At 43.6% G+C, this 24,873-nt stretch overlaps 2 protein-coding genes across 4 annotated transcripts; one reads left to right on the top strand and one right to left on the bottom strand.

Moving 5' to 3' along the window:
• Positions 1-1,060: 1,060 nt before the first annotated feature.
• LOC128837585 (SRRM2 protein homolog rsr-2-like) lies at positions 1,061-4,220 on the top strand. Its single transcript, XM_054028820.1, has 2 exons — positions 1,061-1,420; positions 2,503-4,220. The coding sequence occupies exons 1-2, from the start codon at positions 1,249-1,251 to the stop codon at positions 2,982-2,984; spliced, it is 654 nt and encodes a 217-aa protein (XP_053884795.1). The 5' UTR covers positions 1,061-1,248; the 3' UTR covers positions 2,985-4,220.
• ACTR6 (actin related protein 6) lies at positions 1,569-24,872 on the bottom strand. Of its 3 annotated transcripts, none has more exons than XM_054028804.1 (11): positions 24,716-24,872; positions 21,425-21,542; positions 19,769-19,837; positions 18,178-18,301; positions 15,318-15,453; positions 15,179-15,235; positions 13,854-13,952; positions 13,587-13,665; positions 10,441-10,612; positions 9,189-9,327; positions 1,569-1,817 (listed from the first exon to the last, which is right to left on the bottom strand). In XM_054028804.1, exons 1-11 carry the CDS (start codon positions 24,781-24,783, stop codon positions 1,790-1,792), a joined length of 1,089 nt encoding a protein of 362 aa, XP_053884779.1. In that variant the 5' UTR covers positions 24,784-24,872; the 3' UTR covers positions 1,569-1,789. The 3 variants fall into 3 exon arrangements, with proteins under 3 accessions (XP_053884779.1, XP_053884770.1, XP_053884787.1); XM_054028795.1 differs by lacking the exon at positions 1,569-1,817 and adding an exon at positions 6,368-7,528; XM_054028812.1 differs by lacking the exons at positions 1,569-1,817; positions 24,716-24,872 and adding exons at positions 6,368-7,528; positions 24,418-24,468.
• Position 24,873: the final 1 nt, after the last annotated feature.

Below are 24,873 nucleotides of genomic sequence, written 5' to 3'. Positions count from 1 at the left end.
GTGCTGAACTCACCTATCCCTTTTGTCAGGGATATTTTTAGTGAAAGTCAGGGACAGGTCATAGGGTGCCATGAATTTTTGTTAATTTCCCATGACCGGTCCATAACTTTTACTAAAAATATCCATGACAAAAACTTAGCCTTAGTGATGGATAATGTTCTGCTGCTAGCAAGAGGGCTGAGTACCTATTGCTATGGAAACAGTATCTTTACATTTCCTAATTTTTAAAAGTCTCAGCTAAAACTCATTTCTGCTCCTGACATTATCAGCTTACAAACGCAGATCATACCAGATATCCACAAACTACAAACTTTAAAATTTCAAATATCTAGTGTATGTACCATTTTTAAGATCTTAAGTGAGACTGTGTTCTCTAACTACTTGGTAGAAGAAAGTATTCTCACATGCAGAGTTTAACCTTCACCTTGTAACCAGATTTGTTAATTCAGAACTGAATGAAGTCTTAGGTTGCACACAAAATGGAGCTGTGGAAGAGACTTTGGCCTGGTCTACACTACGACTTTAATTCGGATTTATCAGCTTTAATTCGAATTTACCCTGTAACCGTCCACACAACGACGCTATTTATTTCGATGTAAAGGGCCCTTTAAATCGATTTCTGTACTCCACCCCGACGAGCGGAGTAGCGCCAAAATCGATATTGTCATTTCGAATTAGGGTTAGTGTGGCCGCAATTCGATGGTATTGGCCTCCGGGAGCTATCCCACAGTGCATCATTGTGACCGCTCTGGACAGCAATCTAAACTCGGATGCACTGGCCAGGTAGACAGGAAAAGCCCCTCGAACATTTGAATTTCATTTCCTGTTTGCCCAGCGTGGAGAGCACAGGTGACCACAGATAGCTCATCAGCACAGGTAACCATGCAGGCTGATAATCGAAAAAGAGCACCAGCATGGACCATGAGGGAGGTACTGGATCTGATCGCTGTATGGGGAGAGGATTCAGTGCTTGCAGAACTTCGTTCTAAAAGACGAAATGCAAAAACTTTTGAAAAAATCTCCAAGGGCATGATGGAGAGAGGCCACAATAGGGACTCTGAGCAGTGCCGCGTGAAAGTCAAGGAGCTCAGACAAGCCTATCAAAAAACAAAGGAGGCAAACGGTCGCTCCGGGTCAGAGCCGCGGACATGCCGCTTCTACGCCGAGCTGCATGCAATTCTAGGGGGGGCTGCCACCACAACCCCACCTGTGATCGTGGATTCTGGGTCAGGGATAGTCTCATCAGCGATGCCTGAGGATTCTGCCGATGGGGGGGAGGAGGAGGAGGATGAGCTTGCAGAGAGCACACAGCACTCCGTTCTCCCCAACAGCCAGGATCTTTTTCTCACCCTGACTGAAGTACCCTCCCAAGCCTCCCAAGCCAGTACCCAAGACTCTGACCCCATGGAAGGGACCTCAGGTGAGTTTACCTTTTAAAATATAAAACTTGTTTTAAAAGCAAACGGTTTTTAATGATTACTTTGCCCTGAGGACTTGGGATGCATTCGCGGTCAGTTCAGCTACTGGAAAAGTCTGTTAACGTGTCTGGGGATGGAGCGGAAATCCTCCAGGGACATCTCCATGAAGCTCTCCTGGAGGTACTCCGAAAGCCTTGCCAGAAGGTTTCTGGGCAGTGCATCCTTATTCCCTCCTCCATGGTAGGACACTTGACCACGCCATGCTTGCAGCAAGTAATCTGGTATCATTGCCTGACAAAGCCTGGCAGCATATGGTCCCGGTGTTTGCTGGCATTCAAGCAACATCCGTTCTTTATCTTGTTGTGTAATCCTCAGGAGAGTGATATCACTCCTGGTAACCTGGTTGAAATACGAGAACTTAATTAAGGGGACAGAGGTGGCCGTTCCTACTGGGCTGTTTGCCTGTGGCGGAAAATAAATCCTTCCCTGCAGTTAGCCAAGCGCAGATGGGAAATTGGCCCTGAGTTTTTCGCGTTTGGCTAGCAGGGATCTTCCCTGTTACCAGCCACGCGGTGGGGGGAGGGCTACCGTGATCATCCCAGAGAATTCATGGCGGGAGGGGGGCGGCGGCGGGGGGTGTGTGGTTAGTTTGGTGCCTGCAGGGATCTTCCCTGATACCAGCCACGCGGTGGGGGGGGGGGGGGGAGGGGTAAAGCGATCATCCCAGAGAATTCATGGCAAGGGGGGGGGGGGGGGTTAGTTTGTTTTCTGCTGCTGCTGCTGAATGTTAACAGAAAAACCGCAGCACTCTACAGGCTATGCTTGGTATGTGGGAAAGGAGGGCGCAGAAGCTGTAAGACAATGGCTTACCATGGCCGCATGCAAGCCAAATTCTGTTGCCCAGACCTGTGCTCTCTAGCAGCAAAGCCACAGGCACTCAGCATTAAGAGGCAAAATGCGACCTTGCACAGAAATCACATGTGCTATGTAATGTGAATAGTGTTGGTCACCGTGAAAGAGTATAAGCATTGTTCTGCAAAATGTATCTTTTTAAACAATTCTCTCTTTTTTCCCCTCCCTACAGCAGCTGCAAATTCCTCAAGCCTCCCTCCTCCAGCCCGAAGGTTATCACAGATAAGGTGTCGTAAGAAGAGAACGCGAGATGAGATGTTTTCTGAAATTATGGAATCCAGCCGCAGTGACAGAGCTCATCTGAATGAGTGGAAGGAAACAGTTTCAAAGTATAGGAAAGAAGCCAGTGAACGTGAGGACAGGAGGGACCAACGTGAGGACAGGAGGGACCAACGTGAGGACAGGAGGGACACTCGAGATGAGAGGTGGCAGCAGGAAGACCAGAGGAGGCAGGATGCAACGCTGGGGCTGCTGCGTGAGCAAACAGACATGCTCCGGCGTCTGGTGGAGCTTCAGGAACGGATGCTGGAAAACAGACTGCTGCTTCAGCCCCTGTTCCACCCTCCCCCCTCCCCATGTTCCGTATCCTCCTCACCCAGACGTGTAAGAACACGGGGGGGAGGCTCCGTACACCTTCCCATTCCACCCCAGTAGACAGCCCAAGCAAAAGGCTGTCATTTTTTTTAACCTTTTCTTTGTGGCTTTTTCCTTCCCAACAATCCTCCTCCCAAATACCACCCGGGTTCCCTCCCTCTTTTTCTAATCTATTAATAAAGAATAAATGATTTTTTAAATGATAGTGACTTTATTTGGTTTGAAAGAAAGCTGGGGGAAGGGGGAGGGTCGGTTCCTTACAGAAAATCAGTCAATAAAGGGGGCGGGTTTTCATGAAGGAGAAACAAACAGATATTTCACACTGTAGCCTGGCCAGTCATGAAACTGTTTTTTAAAGCTTCTCTGATGCACAGCGCTTCCTGGTGTGCTCTTCTAATCGCCCTGGTGTCTGGCTGCGCATAATCAGCAGCCAGGCGATTTGCCTTAGCCTCCCACCCCGCCATAAAGGTCTCCCCCTTACTTTCACAGAGATTGTGGAGCACACAGCAAGCAGAAATAACAATGGGGAGATTTCTTTGGCTGAGGTCAGAGCGAGTCAATAATGATCGCCAGCGACCTTTTAAACGGCCAAATGCACATTCTACCACCATTCTGCACTTGCTTAGCCTGTAGTTAAACAGTTCCTGACTCCTGTCCAGGCTGCCTGTGTACGGCTTCATGAGCCATGGCATTAAGGGGTAGGCGGGGTCCCCAAGAATAACTATTGGCATTTCAACATCCCCAACGGTTATTTTCTGGTCTGGAAAGTAAGTCCCTTGCTGCAGCCCTTTAAACAGAGTAGTGTTCCTGAAAACGCGAGCCTCATGAACCCTTCCCGCCCAGCCCGCGTTGATGTTAGTGAAACGTCCCTTGTGATCCACAAGTGCTTGCAGCACCATTGAAAAGTACCCCTTGCGGTTTATGTACTCGGTGGCTTGGTGCTCCGGTGCCAAGATAGGGATATGGGTTCCGTCTATCGCCCCACCACAGTTAGGGAATCCCATTGCAGCAAAACCATCCACTATGGCCTGCACATCTCCCAGAGTCACTAACTTTCGTAGCAGCACCTGAGTGATTGCTTTGGCTACTTGCATCACAGCAGCCCCCACCGTAGATTTGCCCACTCCAAATTGATTCCCGACTGACCGGTAGCTGTCTGGCGTTGCAAGCTTCCACAGGGCTATCGCCACGCGCTTCTCAACTGTGAGGGCTGCTCTCATCTTGGTATTCTGGCGTTTCAGGGCAGGGGACAGCAAGTCACAAAGTTCCATGAGAGTGCCCTTACGCATGCAAAAGTTCCGCAGCCACTGGGAATCGTCCCAGACCTGCAACACTATGCGGTCCCACCAGTCTGTGCTTGTTTCCCTTGCCCAGAATCAGCGTTCCATGGATAGAATCTGCCCCATTAACAACATGATCTCCAAAGCACCGGGGCCCATGGTTTCACAGAATTCTGTATCCGTGTCCGTGTCCATTTCCATGTCAATGTCCTCATCATGCTTGTCGCTGCGCTGCCGCCGCCGCTGCCTCCTCGCCTCGTTTTTCTGGTCCTGGCTGAGCATAAACTCCACGAGAACGCGCGAGGTGTTTACAATATTCATGACTGCTGTCTTGAGCTCAGCGGGCTCCATGCTTGCCGTGGTATGGAGTCTGCAGTGTTCACCCAACCAGGAAAAAAGGCGCGAAAATGGTTGTCTGCCGTCCGTTGCTTTCATGCAGGGAGGGAGGAGGTGAGGCTGTACCCAGAACCACCTGCGACAATGTTTTTTGTCCCATCAGGCACTGGGATCTTAACCCACAATCCCAATGGGCGCGGGAGACTGCGGGAACTATGGGATAGCTACCCACAGTGCAACGGTGCAGAAATCGACGCTAGCCCCGGTACTTGGACGCACACCACCGAATTAATATGCTTAGTGTGGCCGCATACATTTCGACTTTATACAACCTGTTTTTCAAATCCGAATTATATAAATTCGGATTAATCCCGTAGTGTAGACATACCCTTAAAAATGGAATCTAATGTTCCTGCCTAGATTCCCACTTTCCTTTGGGAAATAGAGGTTTTGCTACTCGTTTTGCCATTGTTTTGTCCCCAAGTGCCTGCTCTTAAATAGCATTAGCTACAACTTCTATAAAGTTGCAATTCTGAATGAAGACACAATGAAACTCTACGGAGCATGTAGACACCTAACCCAGATCTTCAGCCCCAGCTAGTGGCCCAGGAGTTGCTCTGCTACGTGATTTCCATCTTCTGGGGAGCCCTGCCCCCTCCCTTTAAAGGGTCAAGAGCCAAAAAACATTTTGCCACCCAGAGGCAGTGCATCAAATATGAAATTCTGGCCTTTGTATCAATACTTTAAGACTTTTTAATTTTGATAGGAAATCACTGTCACTTAACCCCTGCTCCTCTCCCTACGTTATAGTTCTTGGCTGACTCTTCTGGACTTTAGGTTTGCTTGCCTTGTCAATCCATCTATTTGCAATTGTCTGTCATTGAGTGGTAGCCACATGCTTCCTTGTAATTGATGTAGTCTAATTTTTTGAATGCTTATATGACCATCTGTGATTCCTACCCATTTGATTTTTTTTGCTAACTGATCTAGCCTCACTGGCTAATCATTCATAGTGCCTTGTCACTTAATTCACTAATCATAGTTGATGCTACTCAGAGCTCTCTTGAATCATTTAGTTACTTCCCTTTTACCTGCCCAGCAGCCGGTACCATGGGTGAGAAACGAACAGCAGCTCCCTGTGCAGCAGATGGAGATGGAATAACCGTCCAGGCCTAGCATGGCTGCTGTGGTTCACACCTTCTGCGCCCCACGTGGGTGCTTGGCTGTTTCAAGCCTCGTGAGAAGTAGGGAGAACTGCCCTGGACTTGTTAGTGCTGTGCCTTTCCGGGGTTTGTGTCCAGCATTCATGCTGACTGCTGCAGCATTAGATCTGGCTCACAACTGCCTATGCCCTGGCCTTCAACGTCAGTTTATTTCAATGGTAAATATGTCTTCAATTCAAAATAAAACTCTACCTTTTCTTCTTCTCACTCTTTCCCCTCCACTCCAGTCTTAAAACTCTGCCACCTCATTTCCACCAACAGCCAGCCAACCCTTTCACCACCTCAAATTGACCATATCTCTCTGAAGACAGAGTCCAGCTTAGTGACATTTATGTTCTTTACATAGAATTAAATTAGTAGAACTCACTCCAAATTATCTAATTCTACCATTACTGGATTGTTTCATAAATCACTTCTAGTATTTTGTTGTAAAGTCACACACACTTTGTTGAGTAACCAAGGATCCTCTTCCTTTCTGGTACATACAATACTCGAGAGATGGGGCAAGGAAAGAATGCTACCATATATTGCATGCGAAATGCAAAGGTGTAGCCTAGCCCAGGCAGTTTTTCTTTATTAAAAAAAAAAGGAAACAGGATAAACATTTCAAATTAATTAAATTATTTATTACATGAGAAAGTTAGATTAAGATGTTTTCCAAAGGCGAATTGGAAGTACATTTAATTTTAATACATATATAACAGATATTAATGGCACTTGACGGGTCTATATCTGAAGGTTTACTATCTAAATTAAGTGCAGCAGCAAAGGAGAACAAAGGGGGAAAGTACGGAAGGACAAGGATTAAAATAGAGACCTGAGATGTTGGTGTACTATATACAACTAACTTTTTTTTTTTAATTATTTCATATTCAAATGTGAGTCCAGTACTCAAAATAAAGGGCATAGTTAGAGTCAGTGCTGGAAGGCTAACAAATAAGTTAATCTGGAGACTTAATTGTTTTTTTTTTAAAGTATGTGTGGGAGCTGTGCAAAGAGGTAATCTCTGTTGTATAGATTTAGCCTAAACTTATAAAAAAGAAAAGTATTCAGAAAGTTGGGATATATTCCACACTGGAATAATTACACTTTGAGTTTAACCATTGTTTAACCATTCATTGAGATAATTACAAGAAGTCAGAGTAAGCCTTTTATAGGATTTTTTTTCTCCCAGGACATGTTAAAATGAGCTCCAGGTTAAAGAGTATTTGATGCAAATTATTCTGCATACTACTTCAGTAAAAAGACAATAGCATTCACGTTGGAAGAGAAAATAAAGTTTAGACTAACGCTTCATTTCTATACAATTGTTTTACACTAATCTTCAAATATTTTTGTTTCATGCCATTAATAGGTAATTCGCTTTTTTTAAAGTAAAATAACACAATTATTGAAAAATTTTAGTAAGGATGGAATACAATAAGATAAAATGACAAAGGCCAATATATAACATATTAGTCTTCAGTGTAGTTTAAAATCTGAAAATAAAGTTATTTACACTAATTCATTGTACATTCCTAATTGTAGGAAAGAAAGTTAGAACACAGTTCTAATTTACATAAAATAGTTTGTAGTTCAAATAAGTTCCATTCAAAGTGAAATAGTGGAGTATCACTATGTCTCCAAATGTGCCACTTAAATATCAAATTTCTCTTCACAAATACAGTGTCCATTTTCTTCATAATCTTCTCTAGTTACTACCATGTCCTCAAAATCATCATTTTCAGAAATCAACTTTCCACCTTCCCAAGAATAAGTAATAGGGCTGGGGGGGGGGGGGGGGGGGGGAGAAAAAAAAAGTTACCACACAATTTAGTTTTAAATACTTCCAATTATGTAGTAATTTGAAAAAGTGAGACCATCATTTTAGGGTTTTTGTTTAGAAATTAGCCACAGCCATTAATAAAATATAAAACAAGACATTATGCCTATACATTAGGACAATCTGCTGAAAAACTGCATCCATTAGAAAGATGCAACAGGGGGCCTGGCTCAGAGTATTCCAGATCTTTTTAGTGGGTTTATGAAAATTTTAAATTGGTAACCATGTATTTTTTAGGAATGGTAAGTGAGTCCTGCATTGAGCTTCAGCAACAAATATTTGATGAAAACTTTTACAAGTTCATCATTTGTGCTATACCTCACCCAAGTTATATTTTCAAAATGACAGTGTCCATTTAAGGAAATCAGAACAACTTAATTGGGCCAAAGAATGGTGGTGAATTGGTATCAGAACTTATGAGATGACAGCAAGAGCAGGATTTCTATTAAACAGAAGAAACTTTACATAGCTAGATCATAGCTATTGGCCTGCTAAACCCAGGGTCGTGAGTTCAATCCTTGAGGGGGCCACTTAGGGATCTGGGGCAAAATCAGTATTTGGTCCTGCTAGTGGAGGCAGGGGGCTGGACTCGATGACCTTTCAAGGTCCCTTCCAGTTCTAGGAGATAGAATAGATCTATATAGAAGAGTGATCATAGGTTTAGCAGAAATACAGAGGCTTCAGTTTAAAACTGTTTTATTACATGAGGCATGTACCAGTTATTTGATTATCATGTTTTGAGGTTCCTCAAAGAGGCCATATTTTTATTTATATATCTATATCTATATCTATATCTATATATATATATATCACTTCACATTTACAAGGCTAACTAAAAAAAAATATCTGATTAAGTTATTCTTCAAAGGTGAATGGCTTGTACTAACAAAACTGGTTTGGAGCCAGCGGGTATGATACAGTGGTCTAAGTATTTGGTTCAAATTTGAGCTGGACTGTCCAGTCTTCCATCCTTCCACAGTAGATAAAATTCCCATACAACGTATTTATTTGGTGGGGGAGTCTTTAGGATTAGACTTTGAACCTACATTCTCGCTACTCTGCATAGACATTAATGATTCCATAATAATTTTAAGAGAGGTGAATATCTGTCCTGACACTCCTGACACTATCAGTGATCCACCCCGCTGCTACTCTCCAAATCCCAGAAGTGCTGCAGGTATCAGTGATATGGTATGTATAATGTTTATAATACTCAGGAATTCTTCAGAATAAGAGATGTGAAAATAATCCCTCTGATCTTGCAAACACATATGCAACAACTGGTTAACTTTGCTGCTGTGAATGGTTTCATTAATTTCAATAGAACTGCTCACAGAAGTAAACTTAAGCACACGTGTAAGTGTCTGCAGGATTGCAGCAAGCACAGTATAGCTCTGCAAATGCACTTTAAGTACTGAGTTACAACATCCTTCCGGTCCAGTTTTGGGCCACTTGAACAGATTAAGTTAAATGATGGAATATAAAGATGACACAGACAAGCATATTTAATTAGCAGAAGGAATCCTACTTTACAATTTCTATTCTGTTAGGAGAACCAAACCGTAAAATAGATGCATTTTTATTTATATTGTTCAGGACTTACTTTTCTGGCAGAACAACAGAAACGTCATAATCAGTTGGAGTGAGGCATCGAACTTCAGAGTAGACTCGATCCCTGAAGCCTGGGAAAAGGGTATTTCCCCCAGTCAGAACAATATTCTTGAAGAAGTGAGGCTGCATTTCTTTAAACAAAACCAAAATAGATGTATTTAGCTTAAGATTCTCCAATTTCTTCATGAACATTAAGTTAAAGTGGACAAGAATTAAAACTAATGTTTTTAAATACACTTTAGATAATGTTTTAAATATATTAAATTCATACTGGTTATATTTAGATAAAGGGTATTTCATGGATAACTGTAAGCCATAGGATGTGCACATACCAAGAGGCTCTACTAATTAACTGATAATCACAAGTGTGAAACTAGTTTTCTTGTGTGACAGGTGAATTTGATGAACGGCACCCTTTTTAAATAAGAAAACTTTCATTAGTGTCCCTCCAGTTTGTGTGGCTTTCAAAATTTGTCTTTTAGAAAGTTATTTAAAAATGTTGGATTTCATGAATGCTCTCAAACAGCCCTATTTAGGGGAAAGCAATAGTATCAACGTACAAGAGATTTTAATTTTCATATTTTTAGAATGAATGTAGTTTTGTGGCTCTGATGCTACAGCTGTGAAGTGACACCACATAGTCATGAAAATTTTCCCCTGTGGAAGTTTGGCCATATTCATTAGAAATGTATCTACATACCTAGTAACATGACAATGCACATGTTATAATTGTTACTTCCACAGAATACAACACAGCCAGAAGGGTGATTAGTTTTCATTTTTAAGATTCAGTGGCCTCATTTGCCAGCATATTGTGGCCAGCATGAATTCCCTCCTCTCCCAACACTAAAAGACATTTTAAAATAAAAATGAAATTAAGTTCAAGTGCAGTCATGAGGATTCCATCCTCAGAGGAAAGAATTCAATGTAGTTGTGTTTTGTACTGGAAAATGAACTCATGAGGTTTCCATCCATACTGTTATACTTTATCTGAAGCACAAATAGAAACCAATCAGTTTACCAGAGTAAGCAAGCATTTCCACAACAGGAAATATTAAAGGAAACTGCAAAAGAGCTCTGGAGTAACTGACATTCACAAGGAGTTAAAACTGTTACACTTTTAATCAATTTTTAGTTCCTTAATGCCTGGCACATAAAGTATGCTAGGCTTCTGATACACTTTGGATTCTAACAAAAATATTCAGACTTCAAGAATACATTTCAAAACATTGCTACCACTATACCTTCAGGCAAGTTCTGAATTGAATAAACAATGGCTTCAGGAATTCCCATTTCTTGAATGCCAATATCTGAAGGATGGAAGATAATTTCTGGAACAGCAAATCTCTCGTTTGCTAGACGAAGTATTTGTTCCCCAGTCTTGTATTTTCCACTTAACACCATTTCTTCCCTTGGCTAAATTAGGCAGACATGAATGATAACTACGTCTTAAAAAGGGAAGAACACACACAAGAGTAACAAGTATATCTGATCTCATTGTTTACATATTATTCACCTGTTATGGATGTTTTGAAGGAAGTATCTTCTATATATTAAGTCACGTATCATGCACAAGTCTTAGGGAGCTGACATCTGTTCCGGAATGCTGTGTAATCCCTTACTCTATAATCTTTAAGCATGAGAATTGTGTCCAATGTTTACTTTTTACTGCCATACTGAGCAGACAGTGGTGTCAACTTGAATAGCATATGAAAACATTTTGGTGCTGCATTTTTGAAGGAGCCCCATTCCAGCCTCTGCACTGACACCTGCAGTTTTGCCTATGCAAGATTAGTGCACACTTAGGTACTTTTGAAAATTTTACCCTACTTCTCTAAATGACACTTTTACCAATAAGCAATTTTTAGAAGTCTGAGTATTGGATTTGTGTTATTCTAGCAGGAGAATATTTTTTTACCCTTGTAACTCAAAAAAGATATTTGATCCTTGCAAAAAATATATTGCCTTAGGATGGAATACAGGCATGGAAAATTTCAGCTCCAAAAGGTGAGTTATTAACAAAAGAAACAGGAAACTATAATGGAAGACAGTATCCCATTCTTAATTATCGCAATTTCTATTGGTAACCATGCTAATAAAATTTATCCACAACACTTATTGACTATAACGTAAGTGTCTGAGTTCCAGGAAGTAGCAAAACTTCTCAGGATAGCATGTGAAAACAGCTGAAAGATACCAGAATCAGAATTGTGCCTTATGACTACACTTTGATATAGAGCTATTAAATTACAGCAAAGGAAGTTATATTTAACTAGGCTTGGCAGCATTCGATTTTAAAATTGATAACTATCAGCAAACATCATTTCAACTGATACACTGAAATCAACAAAAAAATAGTCACTAATAGTTGAGGTGCCTGCAAAGATCAGTTGTCACTAGCCATGAGGAGAGCCTTTTGCAGCCCTACTGTAATAGGAGTGAGTGAGTGGGTTCCCTGTGCTGTCTCAAGGCTGGTGACACCTGATTCCTGCAGGCACAACGCGCAGTGGTGAGGCTGCAGTCCTGGCTAGGCAGAGCAGAGGCTCCTAGCCACAACGACCGCAAGGAGGAGGAGGCCAAGCCCCCAGCTGTGTGGGAGGCCACACAGCTGCTGAATGGCTTCTGGGGCAGTGAAGGGACCCCTCTCACTTACAAGCTGGGAGTCTGCTCTGCCCTGCCAGGACTACAGTCTTCCCCACACTGGACCCAGGATCATGCAGGGAGTCCTCTGCAGCTCCACTATCATGGGAGTGAGGGAGGAGGGCCATGACAGCAGAACTGCAGAGGGTTCCCTGCACAGCAGTGGGGCCAGTGAGACCCGATCCTTGCATGCTCAAGGTGCGTGGGAGGGTGCAGTTGTCCTGGCTTAATGGAGCAGAGACCCCTGGCTAGGACTGCAAGGAGTATGATGAGCTGGCGGCTGCTGGGGAGCAGTTCCTGCCTGGTGAGTGAGTGGGGCCAGTGACACGGGATCTTTGCAGGCACAAGGTTCAGGGAAAACTGTGGTCCTGGCTCCACATAGCAGAGATGCCCAGCCAGGACTGCAAGGAGGAGGAAGGGGGAGGAGTTGTTGTCATCCCCAGCCACAGGGGAGGTCACCCTGATGCTGAATGGCTCTGTCCCCAGGAAGGAGCCATTCAATAGCAGATGGCCTCCGCTGCGGCCAGGGACATGTCCTCCTCCTTGAAGCCCTGTGCAAGGGTGTCCGCTATGCCCCACCAGGAGCCTTCCCTACACCATGTGTCTGCAGGGATCCAATGTCACTGGCTCCACAGCTGTGCAGCGAGCCCTCTGCAGCTCCACTGTCATAGCCCCACTTGCTCACTCACCAGCCAGGAGTGTGGGCAGGAACTACAGAGCAGTGGGGCGGTCTCCCACACAGCCAGAGCCTCATCCTCCTGCTTATAGTTCTGGGCAGAAGTCCCTGCTCCATCAGGCCAGGCCGACCACAGCTTCCCCCGCACCTTGCACTCTGGTGTCGTGGGCCCTTTGGCTGCACAGGGAGCCCTGTGCAGCCCTGCTGTCAGCACTGCCTTAACCCCAACTGCAAAAATAAAAAGTTGAAAATTGAAAAGTATTATTAAAAATCATATTAGAAAAAAAAATGAAAATCAAATTCTGCCACGCCTAATTATAGCTAAGGCTGCAAGTCTTTCAGGGAGGTCACGGAGGTACTGGAAAAATCACGGAATCTGTGACCTCTGTGACTTCTGCAGTGGCCGGTGTGGCTGACCCCAGGGCCACCTGAGCAGCTGAGGCAGCCCTGAGACCAGCCATACCGGCCACTGGTCAGCTGGCCCCAAGCAGCTGGTCCGGGGCCAGCCCCTAGGGCGCCCCGTCCCCTGGAGAAGCAGCGGTGGGAGTCCCTGCCCCAAGCACCTAAATTTTAATTAGCAGTATTTATATAGTGCAAGTCATGGACAAGTCAGGAGCTGTAACTTTTTGTTTATTGCTCGTGACCTCTCCATGACTTTTACTAAAATACCTGTGACTAAATCATAGCCTTAATTGTAACCATATAACAAGCAACAGGTAAGAGTTTTGAGAAGGTGATCAAAATTAGGACATAACATACTTCATATTTTACACTGGAATGAGAAATACAGGGCTAGATTGAGATACTAAGCCTATGGTATTATTGCTGATTTTCAGATGTTGGATAAAATATCTCGGAATACCTACGTGACTTTGAAAATTAGTTAAACTTGAACCCTTATGTCACAATTTTTTTTTTTGAAAATTTTACCAATTAATTCCTAACGCAGAAAATATTACCAGTCAGTATCACAAAAAAAAAAAAAAAAAAAAAAAAAATCCACCCCTCCTCCCTCACTACCAAGGAAGATCAAGAAAAGAGAGTATTCCAGAAACGGCTGTCAGCAATAATTACCTTACAAAACCCTTTTTTGATTGTGCTGAAGTCTGGCAAAACATAGTCTATCATTACTGTATTTTCTTCCCCTTTCAACCTGGAAAAGACAACAAACTTAGAATAGAACATAGCTAAAATATGCCAAATCCTGGAGGCCGTACTCAGGTAAGAGTCTCTTTCACTTAAGGGGGAGTTTTGCCTGAATAAGGATGGTAGTATTTGGCTCTACACAATTAGATTATTTGGAACTACCTCCTTTCAAATTTGGCAAGATAGTAAACTTACTTAGCAATCTCCATATCTTTGTAAAAATCCTGAGATACATAACATACATCTTCTTTCACTTGATTAATTACATGAGTTTCATCCATAACGTGTAGCTGCCTATAAAAAAGTTAGAAAACAGATCATCCTGAACATACATTTATAATTATTCTTTTTCACTATTGATCAGTTCTTACAGTTTTCAAATTGCAAGAAGTTGACATTTTAATATGTAGAGGTTTACATTAACATATATATAAGCAGTTTTGACATTTAAAATTAGAGGGTATTTTTACTCTTTAATCCAAACAACGTAAAGCCGTCAACACTAAGAACTGTGGCCACAATCTTGCATCCGGTTCTGCTAGCAAAGATGCCTGCACAGGGTCAATTATAGGGGATCCCAATACAGGATGCGAGCCTTAGTGCAGGGGTTCCCAAACTTTTTACTAAGGTGACTCACCAACCGCCTTTTGTCTTTTTTTGTGACTCACCATTATATATAAACATCTCCGCCTCATCACCATAACCCTAATCCCTACCCAGTGCGGAAGAGAGACGCCAAAAGAGGAGAGGTTAGAGAATGAGCCTGCCACACACACTCTGCAGCATCAGCTCCTGCCTTGTGGGACTGTGCTACACTCCGGATTGCCAGGCCAATTGGTATTTGAGCGAGTGTTATGGATGAGGGACAGCTGAGCCAGACCTGAGTGGCACTGCAACCCCATGCGCCTGGTCGCAACACCCAGAATTGGGAGTCAGGCCCAGCCCAGTGGGACAGAAGCCACCGCTATGGGGTGACTGCAAAGTAGGCTCACTCACTGACTGCACCCCTTCCTCCCAGGGCATCTCCTCCACACTGGGCTGGGGAAGTGTATGTTTACCTAGGGCCCCACGACCCATCTAGAACCTTCCTGCAAACACTGCCTTAGTGAGTTCTACTCACTGTTCAGGTGGAATTAAACTGTCAATTTCTCAGAGCTGTGCCATTTTATCGGTCAAGTGGAAATCTGGCTACAGCTTTATTACTATAATGACATTTCAAAAAAAATGTCATAGGGCCTGATTCTGTAAGGTACTTAAGCATATGTGTAACTTGAAGCACACAAGAAATCCCAGTGAATGGGACTACTGACATTCTTAATATTATGCAACTGCTTTAAGTACTTTACTAAACTAGAGTCTTAAGGTGTTAAAATGGTAGCTGAAGCTCAAGATGTCATTTTACAGGCTTTCCTCTTCCTCAAAGAGGGCTTAATCCTAAACTTAATTTAATTAAAAGACGTCCGTTGACTTTAATTGGCTTCTAACCAGGCCTCAAGTGTCTACAGTTAGCACAATTTTACCTGTAAGAGATTATCTCCTTTAGATGATTGGTTAAGAGCTTTCCTCCAACATTAATCCTAAAAAGAAATAAATATTTTCTGTCATTATTCGCTTCAGACATATCAAAAAAGCCACCTGTAAAGAAATAAGGCAATTTACCTAATAATTGCCTCTTTCTTCTTTTTACTTCTGCAGTAAGGTACAATATGTGTAAAGGAGTAGCCACTGTCCACAATGATACAACATAGCTCGGATGGATTGTCCCGGAAATATCTATGTGCACTGAGAGCCCCAGCTGAAACACAAAAATGCCAACCCATATTTATATATAAATCTAAAATATATCTAAATAGATATAGTACCTATCCCATATTTTAGGTGCCTTTGGCAGATCTTCGGTATCTCAATACAGAATAGCTCCAGCAGCATAATTTCACCCACAGCCAAAATTAATCAAACATAATACACCACCTTTTCTCAAGAGAATAGACTCTATTCAGCTCTGTCCTTCCCAAAAGCCCAAGTAGATGGATTTTGCAGTGTGCCCAGGTGATTCATAGATTCCAAGGCCAAAAGGGACCATTTTGATCATCTAGTCTGACCTCCTGTCAGAACTTCCCCAAAATAATTCTTAGAGCATATCTTTTAGAAAAAGATCAAACCTTGATAGAAAGGTTGTCCGTGACGGAGAATCCACCACCACATTTGGTAAATTGTTCTAATGGTTAATTACCTCACTGTTAAAAATGTATGTCATTTTTCTAGTCTCAATTTGTCTAGCTAGTCAATTTTCAGGTTATTTTTGACCAATTATATAACATCTTTCATTCCCACAGTACTTTATATAAAGGAGTAACTTAATCAGGCATTGAAATACAGTCACTGCTGGAGTGGAATGTGACAACAATTCTAATAGAAACACCACACAAACTCAAGGGGGGGGATGTTGGAAGGGAAGCATACCTTTTAAAATGCTTGTTGTACAACAGTCATACAGCTTTCCACACATACTCCTCGACCAAGAAGCTACATTTTCAGTTAGAGCTAGTATTTGAACATTATAATTATTTACTTCATTAATCTAAAAAAATTCTGAAAAAGTGAGATTACAAATGCTCTTCACTATGTATACAAAAAGATGATTCTTTGCATTTATTTAAACTAAAAAACATCAAGATAAGGAAATACATCTCTATGTCATCTTTTAATTGTGGTATTCCATTTGGCATTTTAAGATCTTGTTTAAAGCTCTTAACAGTTCCACTGCATTCCCTTGTTAAAGTACATGTAAAGAAATCCATTTGAGAGCATGCAAAACAAAATAATATTTTTCCCACTTGAAAGAACTGACAATCTCAAGATGACATTTTCAAAAAAAGAGGAATTAAAAGTGGTTTGAGGAACCACGCTGCCCGTCCCCTAAGTCTCCATTGGGTATTTGTGATTTGACAGTCTCAGAGGAATTTAAATACTGGGTAAAACAAACTGGAAAAAGGGAAATAGTTCTCCTTCTCCACCAGCTTTCTAGTTACACTCGTGTGAATATTAACTTTGTGCCCCTTTAATTATAAATTATAGCTGCACTGATTTCTTAGTTTTGGCTATAAACATCACAAACAGACAATATCCCTGAAAAGAAAGAGAATCCACTCTAATTCTAATGATGCTGGGTATTCTGTAGAACTATAGGAGCAAGAAACTTTACAAACTCACAAATGGATTAAAGAAGCTTTTAAAAAAGACAACAGAGTGCATCATAACCTGAAGTTATCTTTATGAGAAAGACTGTCTTTTGAACCATAATTTTCCTTAGTATATATACCGTAAAAAGTACAGTAGAACCTCAGAGTTTCGAACACCAGAGCTACGAACTGACCAGTCAACCACACAACTTATTTGGAACCGGAAGTATGCAAGCAGGCAGCAAAGACCTCCTCCCCCCCAAATAAAGGCAAATACAGTACAGTATTGTGTTAAACATAAACGACTAAAAAAAAAGTGGCAAGTTTAAAAAAAGATTTGATAAGGCAAGAAAACTGTTTCTGTGCTTGTTTCATTTAAATTAAAGGCAGCATTTTTCTTCTGTATAGTAAGTTTCAAAGCTGTATTAAGTCAATGTTCAGTTGTACACTTTTGAAAGAACACCCATATCATTTTGTTCAGAGTTATAAACATTTCAGAATTATGAACAACTTTCATTCCCAAGATGTTCATAATTCTGAGGTTCTACTGTAATTCCAAAGAGGAAACATACAAACACAGGGCCCATTTATATATTCTGCTCCCATTTATATCAATAAAAGCATGATCAGGCCCAATGTGTCCAATATGTAATAAAACATTCACATGAATAGTTTATATTAAGTCTATGTTCAGTGACTTGAATTTTTGAAATATTTTTCAAAAACAAAGAAAATTGCAACTATAAAACATTCCCCAGAAAAAGGTAAAAAAATTATTTTATATGTTTAAATCTAAGATAGATGATGACTATTATTTCAAGGCCAGTTTTAAAAAAAGAAACCAACACATCTTTCCTGTAATTTCAGCATAACACTATATTTCATGGGCCAATTCAAAAAGTGAATGAGAACTGTCAGAAACTCCATACAAATATAGCCAAGAAACAAGTAGTAGTGCAGTCTCTTTCACATACTACCTCATCTCAAGAAGTCTCAAACATTCCTGTCATCAGAAGCCAACTTAAAAACAGAACCTTGACAGAAAGGAACTTCAAGACAAAAGTGACTTTCTGCCTACACTGATTTCCCCGCATTTCACTTTGTGTTTCTTGCTGTTACATATCAGAATCCTCACACTAAATTATTATAAATATAGAGAAATATAGAAGAAACATTAGATGTGTATGCACAATTGAATATAGGTTAGAGAAATAAAAAGTTACATACTACTCTATAGAGTCAGGGAAAGAAATGAAGTAATTTCCTTGGCACATTATTTTTAAATTGGGAAGTTAGCCTGGAGCACATTAATGCAGAGCAACAAAATATATACTCACCATTTACTCTAAGAACTGCTTGAAATTGATATTCTTCAAATAAAATTTCATTCATAGAGTCTTGTATTGAACTGAAGTTAAAATAAGGTTCAGTAATAATAATATTTGTATCTACAAAGTCCACCTAGGAGAAAAAATAAAGTTCTGTTCCCAAACATTTTAGTAACCACTATCCATATTACTTACATTTTTTGGTATGCAACAACCACCATGCTGTATAAAATTGCCCCCAGGCCTATTATAGATATCAGTGCTACCAGCTACTTGTGGCACATGGGTTATGGGGAAAAAAAATTAACAAGCAACAGTATGTGCACCGTCACTGCTACACCACACAATGTGTTAACATTTTTCAGGACAGAATAGAATTCCTTCATTTCCCTGACCTATGCCCCTATTTTTAATGTTGTGGCTCTTAAGAACAACCTATCCCTTTATCTTTCCTCTACACTTCAATGGGTAATAATAAAAGAATATTTAACGTGTATACAAGAAACTTTACCCTAGTCCTACTAACTACAGAAGAGAATTTCTCTTCAGAACTCTGCCACTTGTATAGAAGCTTGGCTCTTCTAGTAACCTTGGTAATATCCTGGCCCCAGTGAAGTCAACGACAAAACTCACACTGACTTCAGTAAGGCCAGGATTTCATCCCTGCTCTTTCTGCATGTACTCAGTTGTCAGACTTTCTAAAACAGGCCTTCACTAAGGTGTTTTCACCATAATGGGACTCAATGGGAACTAGAACACACTGGTCAACAGTTCCTTTCTTTGGCGCTCATTCTGCAAACCAGTACCAAAACCTCGGCAATAACGAGTTTCTTTAATGAACCCAATAGTTTCAAATCTTAAACCAGCCCAATTTCCCCACCCAAATCTATACAAAGAGATATTTTGAGGAGTTATTTTGGCTCCCAACATGTTCCCCTTTAAGTATTGTAAAGACCAGCTTTATAAGTTAACATCATCATATTTATTTCTTATGAAAAAAATTTAAGGCTAAAGCCGCCAACGCTCTTTTCATGCTAAACCATGTTGGTGAGGTAAGCAAAATAATATTCTATTAATACACTTTATAAATTCAACTTATTCATTATAAAAATGAGAAATTTATGCAGAAAATGACTACTTGATCCCACAAGACTGTCACAATGTAAATCTCAGCCCTTCTTCCACTTCTGTAACTGTCTCCTTCATGCAATAAAACCTGGTTCTTCAAATAAGTTATACTAATTAAGTCTATGAAAACAATTATTAAGTAACTTTTACTAGCTGAAGCGCCAATCTTGCAAACACATGTTTAACTTTACTCAGGTGACTAGTCCTACTCAAGTCACCAAAACTACTTGTGTGAATAAAGTTAAACATGGGCTCTAGTTTGCAAAGTCATGGCCTGAATGAACAGAGTTCAAAATCATAGGTAACTCAATTTCCTAAATTTTAGATGCCAGTCTTTGTTGAATACTCCTGCAAAATTCATAAATTGGTGAATTCACCATCATATCCATGATCTGGAGTATTTTTGTATTACCTCTAGTAATTGTTTTAAATCTGTATTCATAGATTTTTGTTTCTTAAGTGTTTTAGTTACCTGATACATTTCCTTTCCAAAAAGGTAATCCCAAACCTGTCTCTGAACATCCCAGTTCACCAAGTAACCCTATGGAAGTTTGGGGGGAAAAAAGACATTATTTATAAGACAACATTGCATATTTATTAACTACTCCACATCTGCAGAATTTCAGGCTTCCATCAGTAATTGTTAGATGGACTGATAACCTAACAAAATTCAGAAATAAGAGCTTCTTCTTTAAGATTATGGAAGCCCTTCCAAACCTATTTAAATGGGTAAATGTTGTGCAGCTACAAGCAAGAAGATCCAAAGATAAGTGATATTGTACCTCTGTTGTTCCCTATCATTTAGTTTAAATTATTGCATAGTAAGTTTACCATAATATGAATCATGCTTCCTAAATCAGTATCTGGTGGTAGGTTATGGAAGCCACACTTCAGACTTGATACTGAAGTTACACTGCTGTATCTGAAGTTTGTTTTAAATATTGTTTATGCCTCTACAGTTGTAGCATATTGCATATATTAAACAAACATTCATAGAATATTAGGGGTGGAAGAGACCTCAGGAGGTCATCTAATCCAATCCCCAGCTCAAAGCAGGACCAACACCAACTAAATCATCCCAGCCAAGGCTTTGTCAAGCCAGGCTATTTGAGCATTGGCCTGCTAAACCCAGGGTTGTGAGTTCAATCCTTGAGGGGGCCATTTAGGGATCTGGGGCAAAAATCTGTCTGGAGATTGGTCCTGCTTTGAGCAGGGGGTTGGACGAGATGACCTCCTAAGGTCCCTTCCAACCCTGATATTCTATGATTGAGATTCGACCACCTCTCTAGGTAACCCATTCCAGTGTTTCACCACCCTCCTAGTGAAATAGTGTTTCCTAATATCCAACCTAGACCTCCCCCATTGCAACTTGAGACCATTGCTTCTTGTTCTGTCATCTGCCACCATTGAGAACAGCCTAGCTCCATCCTCTTCGGAACCCCCCTTCAGGTAGTTGAAGGCTGCTATCAAATCCCCCTTCACTCTTCTCTTCTGCAGACTAAATAACCCCAGTTCCCTCAGTCTTTCCTCATAAGTCATGTGCCTCAGCCCTCTAATCATTTTTGTTGCCCTCCGCTGGACTCTCTCCAATTTGTCCACATCCCTTCTGTAGTGGGGGGACCAAAACTGGACGCAATAATCCAGGTGTGGCCTCATCAGTGCCGAATAGAGGGGAATAATCACTTCCCTCGATCTGCTGGCAATGCTCTTGCTAATACAGCCCAATATGTCGTTGGCCTTCTTGGCAACAAGGGCGCACTGCTGACTCATATCCAGCTTCTCGTCCACTGTAACCCATAGGTCCTTTTCTGCAGAACTGCTGCCTAGCCAGGACTCTGCACTTGTCCTTGTTGAACCTCGTCAGATTTCTTTTGGCCCAATCCTCCAATTTGTCTAGGTCACTCTGGATCCTATCCCTACCGTCCAGCATATCTACTTCTCCCTACACCTTAGTGTCATCTGCAAACTTGCTGAAGGTGCAATTAATTCCATCATCCAGGCCATTAATAAAGATCTTGAACAAAACCAGCCCCAGGACCGACCCACCGCCTGTAATAGACTGTAATAGACCCTTAACCCACAGCCTGTAATAGACTGCATTGCTAAATCTATAAAGCATCTTAATTACCTTTTGAAAAGGGAGAATGTAAAAGAGTCCGGAGGGATCTTTAATTTCATCCAGTTGATTGGCTGTAAAAGTTTTCAAACGTGCTGTTTTTGATCTAAACTGGCAGTTGGGAATAACACTGAAAAAAAGTTAAGAATGTTTTCATGTACATCATATCATATGAAATAAAAAAATCATATTATGCATTTTCACATCAATCCATAAATACTTCCTTTTCCATAATATTCTGTGACCGTATTTTTTAGAAAGTTGCGGTTACCCTGGTTACTGCAAAACCAGAAGATTGTTTTATTGTCTTGCCAATGACTCAACATTCAGAATCAAACAGTAAAGTGCTAAAAGAAATTACAGAAACTTCCAACCACAGGTTAAGAACATTTTCCTTAACAATCACATTTTTTTGGTTGCAAACTGGCCTGAAACAGTTGCACAACACTAAATGGTCTGGGCCTAGGATACATGAAAAGATCACGTAAGGCTATAAGATAAGGACCATAATCAATAACATGAAGTTAAAGCAAGAAAAAAATCAAATAAAAAAAAAAAATGGGGGGAATTTATTTCTAAACAGCACGGGTGATTAACCATTGGAACAAACTGCCAAGGAAATGGTGGAATCTCCATCTCCTGATGTCTTCAAAGCTGGATGCCTTTTTCTGGAAGATATGTTTTAGTTGGCAAGGTTCAGGGTTAACTAACTGAAGCTTTGCCGGTACAGCTCTCTGGTACCGGGATGAGAATACTGTTGCTACACTTTGTGTAAAATCTAAGCAGAAGGGAGCCCCCGCACTTTGAAAATTACCTCAGCCTTCCCTAGGGTTGCCAACTTCCTATTGGCTCAAAACCGAACACCCTAGCCCCACCTCTTCCCCAAGGCCCCGCCCCCCATTTACTACATTCCCCCCCCCCCCCCCCCCGACTCAGTGGCTCACTCTCCCCCCTCACTCACTTTCACTGGGCTTGGGGTTGGGGTGTGGAAGGGGATGAGGGTGCTAAATGGGGGTGTGGGCTGTGGGGTGGGGCCAGAAATGAGGGGTTCAGAGTTTGGGTGGTGGCTCCAGGCTGGGGCAGGGAATTGGGGTGCGGAGGGAGTGAGGGCTCCAGCTGGGGGTGTGGGCTCTGGGGTGCAAGAGGAGGCTCCAGGCTGGGGGTGGGGCTGTGAGATTCGGAATATGGGAGGGGGCTGTGGGTTGAGGCAGGGGATTGGGATGTGGGAGGTGTGAAGGCTCTGGGCTGGGGGTGCTGGCTCTGGGGTGGGGCTAGGGATGAGGGATTTGGAGTGCAAGGGGAGTGCAAGAGGGGGCTCCAGGCTAGGGTGTGGGGCTGAGCGATTCGGAGTGCGGGGGGGGGGAGCTCTGGGCTGGGGGGCAAGGGGGTGAGGGCTCTGGCCTAGGGTTGTGGGCTCTGGGGTGGGGCCAGGGATGAGGGTTTTGGGGTGTAGGAGGGGGCTTTGGGTTTGGGGCGGGGCTCAGACTTGGGGCACAGGCTTACCTCCGGTGGCTCCTGGTCAGCAGCGCAGCAGGGCTAAGGCAGGCTGCCTGCCAGTCCTGGGGCACCGCGCTGCGCCCTGGAAGTGGCCAGCAGGTCCGGCTCCTAAGCGGGGGAAGGGGGAGGCAGGAGGCTCCACAGTGTGTGCTGCACTTCCCAGCAGGGACTGCACTCCAGTTCCCACTGGCCGATCTGGTGCTCGGGGCAGGTGCAGCGCGTGGAGCCCTGTGCGCCCCCACCGTCACCCCAGAGCTGGACCTGCTGGCCACTTCCGGGGCACAACGCGGTGCCCCAGGACAGGTAGGGACGAGCCTGCCTTAGCTCTGCAACACTACCAACCGGATTTTTAGCAGCGTGGTTGGCTGTGCTGACCAGAGCCGCCAGGGTCCCTTTTCAACCAGGTGTTCCGCTCAAAAACTGGACACCTGGTCACCCTAGCCTTCCTGCTCTTGGGCTGTCCCACCCGCAGCACTTGTTCCCCTTGCAATGCAGGCAGCAGCGGTATTGCCAACTTCACAATATCAGGTGATTTTGGCCCCTGCTGCAGGAGCTCTCACCCCCACATATCCCTCTCCTGCCCAGCAATTAATCCTGTCCCCACCCAACCCACCTCACTTCAATTCAACCTCCCAGCCCCCACCATCACCACCCCATTAGATCAGCCCCCCAACCAATCAACCCTCACTGCCCTCAGTTCATTTTCCCATCACTCACTCCACCTGCTCAGAACCACCATTAATACAGCCCTCCAACCCCATCAGCCCTCACCCTCCTCACTTCAGCACCCCTGAAGCCACCAGGTCATAATTCAACCCTCCCAGCCTGACCCCTGCTCCTCTTTGGGTTCTTTTCCCTCCCCAGGCCTGGGGAGGCTACAGTGGGGTCCTCTCTCTCACTTCCCAGGCTGACATTGGGGAGCTTCAATCAACCAGGGCTGGTTGACAGCGGGAGCCCCGGGTGGCTGTAGCTCCTGCTGTCATCCCTGGTTGGCTGACAACGGGAGCACCAATCAGGGCAGGCTGACAGCGGGAGCCTCACCACATGGTGGACGGAGCTCCTGCTGTCAGTCCGCCTTGTCCCGGGACAGGCTGACGGCAGGCGCCTCACCTCACAGGGACTCCCCCAACCAAGTGGCTGTGGCTCCTGTTGTCACGATGACAGCAGGCGGTCGGGGAACCAGAGGTAGACTAAGGACCGGCTGATAGCAGGAGCCCCAACGGCCACAGCACTTTCTAGGTAAAATTAGTCCTGACTAATGACCTGGGGCACTGGCTCAGCACCCACCAGCCACAGCTGTTTGGGGGCAGGGTCTCCGATCAGCTGTTTGGCAGCTGGGGAAGGGCAAAGAGCAGGGAGCGGGGAGTCTCGAGGGAGGGGGCAGGGCTTTGGGGAAGGCGGGCGGGGTGGGGCCACCGGGAAACACAAATGTCAGCGGCTGGGGTGTGGGGAGCCTGGGGACTGTTCCCCGACCGTGAGTCAGGCTCAGTTTTACTCCAAAATCGCACCTATCGCGCTGAACTCCGGGGAGGCGGCATGTCCGCAGCCGCCAGCGCAGCGGCAGGACCGGGGCGGGACTGGATGTAACGGGCTCACAGACTCCCCATGCGGGGCCGGGGCCGGGCCTGCAGCAGGAGCCGCCTCGCCACCTTTCGGAGCTAGAGCCGATAAACCAACGGAGCCTGAGCGGCGCGGGCCGCCTCACGGGCTCTCTCGGGAGCAGGGACCCAGCGGCGGCGGCTCTGCTACCGTGCGTGGCGCCGAGCCGCACAGGGACCGGGCTCTCGGCGGGTGCGGGGGCCTCACCTGACGTGCGCGTGGCTGTAGCCGATCTTGGCATTATAGGCGCCGTTATCCAGCACCAGCGTCGCCATCTTCCTTCCGGCCGTAGCCCCGCCTCCACCTCCTCGGCGAGCAACTCATCTGTGCTTACCATAGAGTCTGAGCGGCGGGACGTGTGCGCG

Source organism: Malaclemys terrapin, chromosome 1 (assembly GCF_027887155.1).
Source record: "Malaclemys terrapin pileata isolate rMalTer1 chromosome 1, rMalTer1.hap1, whole genome shotgun sequence".
NCBI lineage: Eukaryota > Metazoa > Chordata > Testudines > Emydidae > Malaclemys > Malaclemys terrapin.
This window is presented reverse-complemented; position numbering and strand designations above follow the sequence as displayed.